General features: G+C 57.6%; 1 protein-coding gene across 2 annotated transcripts in view; it reads left to right on the forward strand.

Moving 5' to 3' along the window:
* The window catches only part of MYO7B (myosin VIIB), a 75,823-nt gene that overhangs the window by 35,585 nt on the left and 35,072 nt on the right, over positions 1 to 5,166 (forward strand). For both annotated transcript variants that reach the window (XM_029225932.1, XM_029225933.1), the window contains 3 exons: positions 1,160 to 1,297; positions 3,092 to 3,244; positions 3,821 to 3,919. In XM_029225932.1, the coding sequence (XP_029081765.1) occupies positions 1,160 to 1,297; positions 3,092 to 3,244; positions 3,821 to 3,919 (390 nt within the window). The remainder of the gene's footprint in view (positions 1 to 1,159; positions 1,298 to 3,091; positions 3,245 to 3,820; positions 3,920 to 5,166) is intronic.

Below are 5,166 nucleotides of genomic sequence, written 5' to 3' on the forward strand. Positions count from 1 at the left end.
CCCCCTAGCAGCCATGCCTTCACCCCTTAACAGTGACCGTTCCAGAAAAGCCCTGTGAGTCACCTGACGAGGAGCTCCCCCACGCCCAGGCAGGGAGATGAGGCCGGCTCAGGGGCATAGGAACTGTGGGTGCAGCAGAGGACACCCCCTGTCCTCTACCCCGCATGCTGCACAGTCAGCTCTGGCCACACTGAGGTGCCCTTGACCTCTCATCATCCCAACCCCCACCTCTACTCCTGAGGCTTTAGCGCCCAGGGCCCACAGCACAGCCACGTGCAGAGCCAGCCCAGGGGGGCACCAAGGAGCCGCGAGGCTGTGCAGGAATTGCCCAGGTCTGGAACCAGGCGGAGCTGGGCCAGACCCTCTGCATTCACAGAGCCAGCCTGGACGTCACAGCTGAGGCCGGAGCACAGCCTACTCCTGGCCCTGTGGGGACACCAGAGCATGTCCCACAGGTTTCAGGGAACAGAATGACAGTGGAGGGAAATGCACATTATTTTATAAACCAGGACAACAGGAAAATGCTGCCCATCGTCATTAGGCCTGCCAGTGACCGCATCCTGCTTTCAGAGGTGTTGAATGCTGAGCTCGTGTCTCCAGACGGACGCAATTTGGCAGTACATACTCAAGAACATTCGACCTTGGAAAGGTTTGATCAAGGAGCATTGTCCAAGGCCAGCATTGCACAAAAACACACACTACTCTTGGCCTGGGGCTTGGCCTTTTGTTTTCTCTTGCATCCATCATTTTAATACATGTATTTTAAAACTGTATACATTTACTATAATGCTTACAATGTACAGTGTAAAACATTCAAAATAAGCATATAAAACCGATACAAAAACTGAACATGTAGAATGGTGAGGTAAAACATTCGCTCCTCACCCTGGTGCATCATCTGTGCGCCCCACTTGGGGGGCCCCACCCCTAGACAGGAGGCTTGCCCTGTCTTACTTGGCTCTGGGTCCCCAGTCTAGCTGGGCACCTGCACACATAGGCACTTGAGGAACCTGTGCTAGATGAATGAATGAGCGATTGGATGAATGTAGCCCTGCCCACCTGCAGGACCTCGGCAGAAGCCCTCACTGTGCCATGGGTCAGCTGTGCCCCAGGCCAAGCTCCCCAGCCTCCCACTTGTGCCCTGTGCTTTTGCCTGCAGTCTGCAGACTCCGGCAAGCGGCCCTCCACCTTGGCGGGCCAGTTCAAGCAGTCCCTGGACCAGCTGATGAAAATCCTGACCAACCGCCAGCCCTACTTCATCCGCTGCATCAAACCCAATGAGTACAAGAAGCCACTGGTAATGCGGGGAGGGAGAAGGCCTCTACTGGATGAGTCTGATGGCATCTGGGGTCATGTCACTCCCTGCACGAGTGTCTGGGCAGCTTTAGAGCTATCTGCCCCCATTTTACAGATGTGGGTACTGAGGCAAGGTGACCAGTCTAGGCCATTTGAAGGTCTGTGACCTTCAGGGCTTTGGATCACCCGGACCTCAACTGTCTCAGCCCTGCCATTCGCCTGCCATTGGCCAGGTGTGTTGCTTCTCTGAGCCTCAGTTTTCTCTTCCATAAATTCAGGACCTGCCTACCTGCAGGGAGCAGCAAGGATTGCACATGACGTTTTTGCCACATCTGCATAAGTAAACCACATTCCACAAGGGGCAGCAACCAGTACTGTGATTTTAGAGACTGACACCAACTGCTGGTCACCAAGACCTGAGGCCAGGCAGCCCTTGGAAGGCAGCTTTATCTGCTTATGTGTGTGGTGGGGTGGGAGCCTGCTGCCTGCCCAGCCCCTGACACATGGGCTTGGGAATCCCACCCAGAGGCTGCAAATACAGGATTCCAGAAACTCGGAGATGCCATCTGAGAGGAGATAACATGATTAAAAAAAAAAAAAAATCTTAAGAAAAGAAATAATATTACATTAAATGAAGTGCCTTTTTGAAAAGTATAAAATCATATGAAATTCAGGCTGGCCCAGGAGATCCAAAGTGTGTCTTCCTTAAAGGCACAATGCACAGATGTTAGAGAGTAACTGTGCTCCCAGAGGTCCTCTATCCACACCCACAGGTGGGGGCCTGAAGATCATTCTCAGGTCTTGTGGGTGCCCCTGGCTGAGACATTTCTGGGAGTTGGTAGCTGCTGTGCGGGTGTAGGGGAACCCAGGCTGAGGGGCCAGGAAGGCTCAAGGTAGGAACCCTGGCTCAGCCACTCAGGAGCATGGCCCTGAGCCTCAGGCAGCTTGTCTTTAAGTTGGAGCTAAGTACCGCACCAGGTAGGGCTGTTGTAAAGATTAAAGGAAAAGCACCAGGCCCACCGGAAATAATAAATGGGAGCTAAGGAGTTGCCCAAAACTAACTACTGTGCGGTCCTAGATGCCACAGGCAGTTGCCTCTGTGGCACTCCGTGTTTCCAGGTGCTGGTGGGCTTGCCAGATTGGACGGCTTGCCCCTAGTCCCCAGACACTCCTGGTTGGAGGGGGAGGGGGGCTTTCGAGGGTCCCAGGCATGCAGAGTCTTGGGGCCATGGCTGAGACCCCATACCCCTGTGCAAAGCATCGTGGCCAAGTTCCTCTCCAAATACCCGTCTCTGGAGGATGGACAGACTAAGTTTAGAATATTTTCTGACTCAAAGTAGGAAAGGTACTTATTCCTTCCACTAGAGTGTGAGAGGCACGATGGAGCCCCAGCCTGAAGGACTGCAGGGGCACCGGTCACCCCAACACAGGCAAAGCCAGAAGGAAACTGTGTTTTTTGGCATCATTGCCTGGGGGCACTTCAAAAAATTTTAAATGTGGCATATGCAAAAACACTTCGATATTCCTCATACTTTGCATATTCTGAAAATGTGGGAAGCATTTGGTGTTCTTGTGGATGTCCCAGTTCGTATGTTATCGACTTTTTAGCTCCTTGGAAAACACTTCCAGGACTTTGCAGCGACTTCAACCAAATATCTCCCTTCAAAACAGACCGTTCATGAAACCAAGCGTTTGCTTGGTTCTCCTGCATCTGGTGGACAGCGGAAGGGTTGGTGGCAGGGAGGTCTGGAAGGGGGAGGCCCGCGCCATCAGCCCCTCTCCTCTGCGCCCACAGCTCTTCAACCGGGAGCTATGCATCTGGCAGCTGCGCTACTCAGGCATGATGGAGACGGTGCACATCCGCAAGTCCGGATTCCCCATCCGCTACTCGTTCGAGGAGTTCTCGCAGAGGTTCCGCGTCCTGCTGCCCAGCGCCGTGCGCACGGAGGTGTGTGTCCCCACAGCCCGGCACACGGGCCCCGAGAGGCGGCGTGCGCATCCGCAGAACCCAGCCGCCTCTGGGCGCCCACACGGCCGCCGTTCCAAGCGGGCTGCCCACCTGATGCCCAGGGCCCCTCCCTGGACTCCAAGCTTTGAAATGACCCCCGTTCCTGCTCCGCTTCTCTAGACGAGGCTAGCGGCTGAATATGTTCCTTCTAGGAGCATCCGCAGTTAAAAGCAAACACTCTCTTTTACGTGGCAGAATGTCACAGAGATGGTAAGTGGCCAGGGAGCAGGACACTTCCTGCTTCCTAGCCTTCCCCGAACACTCAGCCATCCTGAAGTTTGGGCTGCCTGTGTCCAACGGCCACACTGAGGCCCCAGGCCCTACAAGGTGTGGTGGCCTCATGGTCCCCTGGGCCCCACCCTTGATCCAGGGTGCCCAGTGCCTGTGCCCCGGCCCAGGAGCCCCTGACGGCGACCCCTGTGGGAGCAGAAGGACCCCGCTCCCTAGGAAGCCCCCGAGGAGGGACCTCAGGCTCCGGCGTGACTCCACAGAGCCAGTCCTGTTTCTCTTTGGCAGCTTCGGGGCAAGTTTCGCCAGATGACCCTGCGCATCGCCGAAAGCAGGCTGGGCACAGACAAAGACTGGAAAATGGGAAAGACCAAAATTTTCCTGAAGGTGAGACCCTGTACGTGCTGGTCCTCAGCCTCCGGAAGCCTGTGTGGCTGGTCTGGTGCCCGTGGGCGCCTGGGCCGTGCGTGGCCCCTCCCTCAAGAAAGCCACGCTAGGGAGGAAGGGAGGAGGACGGCACGGGGAGAGCCCGGCCGTGAAAGCCCGGGGGCTTCTCAGAGGAGGACATTTAGGGCAAGGCCTGAGGAGAAGGAGGGGCTGCCTCCAAGCCACCGCGGGAGAGCAAGAAGGAGCTGAGGGAGGTCTCCCACTGACCCGGAGAACAGCCCTTCAGGCCCGCCACAGTCTGCAGTCAGACCTGGGGAAGCCCCGCCCCTGCCTCCCTGGAGAGGCGGGGCTTCAGGCAGGAGGCAGTGTGCCCCCTCCCCCCATGACAGCTCCTTGGCCGGTCAGTACAAGCAGCACCATCTCCCACCTCCCACCTCCCTCTCCATCAACTCACGGGGAGGCTCAAGGTCACGCAGAGGCAGCCTCCCGCCCTTGAGGCTGGCCTTCGGGCCCTCCAGGATTGCGAACTGGGTCAGAGAGCCATGGGGAGAGAACCTCCCTGTCTCCTAGCCTCACACGCCTTGGGCAGGTCAGCAGGGCGAGAAAGACAAGATCAGGGCTAGAATCAGGGCTCTGCCAGCCGGCCCCGCACCCCACCTCGTCCCCACTGCCCTTCCTGAGGCCTCCACTCTCTCCTCCTCCCCCGTAGAGCCTGCCCAAACGTCCTTGTCTGTCCTCCCAGCCCCAGCTCTCCAGTGGGTCTGTCCGTAGGTCCAGGCGTTAGTCAGGTCTGCCTGTGCTGGGACTCTGGGGCTTGACAGGAAGGAAGAAGCAGAGGGGCTTCAGACCCCACTGGGGAGGTGAGGCTGGCAGAGGGAAGAGGTCTGGAGAGTCCCAGGGCCGCTGCCCAGGAGGGTGCGGTATGGAGAGTGGGGTCAGCGTGGGTGGATGGCCAAGGAGGAGAGGTGAGTGCCCACCCCTCCATCCCTCCCCCTCCCTGGCTGCTCCGTGAGGCCACAGTCGGGGGTCTAGTCCATCTCTGTGTCCCCAGGGCCCACCCAGGCACACGAAGAGACCCAGTGCTTGCTTGATGCAGGACTGATGGGGGCAGGAAGGGCCACCAAGCCCCTGGCCTCTGCTCATCACTTACCAAAGGGCTGTGCCGCACTCTACTCTGCAAAGACAGCCCCTTCCTTCCGACCGGGATCCAGGGGAGCAGGCAGGTGGGCCAGGGAAAGTCACCGCTC

Source organism: Monodon monoceros, unplaced genomic scaffold (assembly GCF_005190385.1).
Source record: "Monodon monoceros isolate NGI ecotype Baffin Bay Population unplaced genomic scaffold, NGI_Narwhal_1 Super_Scaffold_16, whole genome shotgun sequence".
Taxonomy (NCBI): domain Eukaryota; kingdom Metazoa; phylum Chordata; class Mammalia; order Artiodactyla; family Monodontidae; genus Monodon; species Monodon monoceros.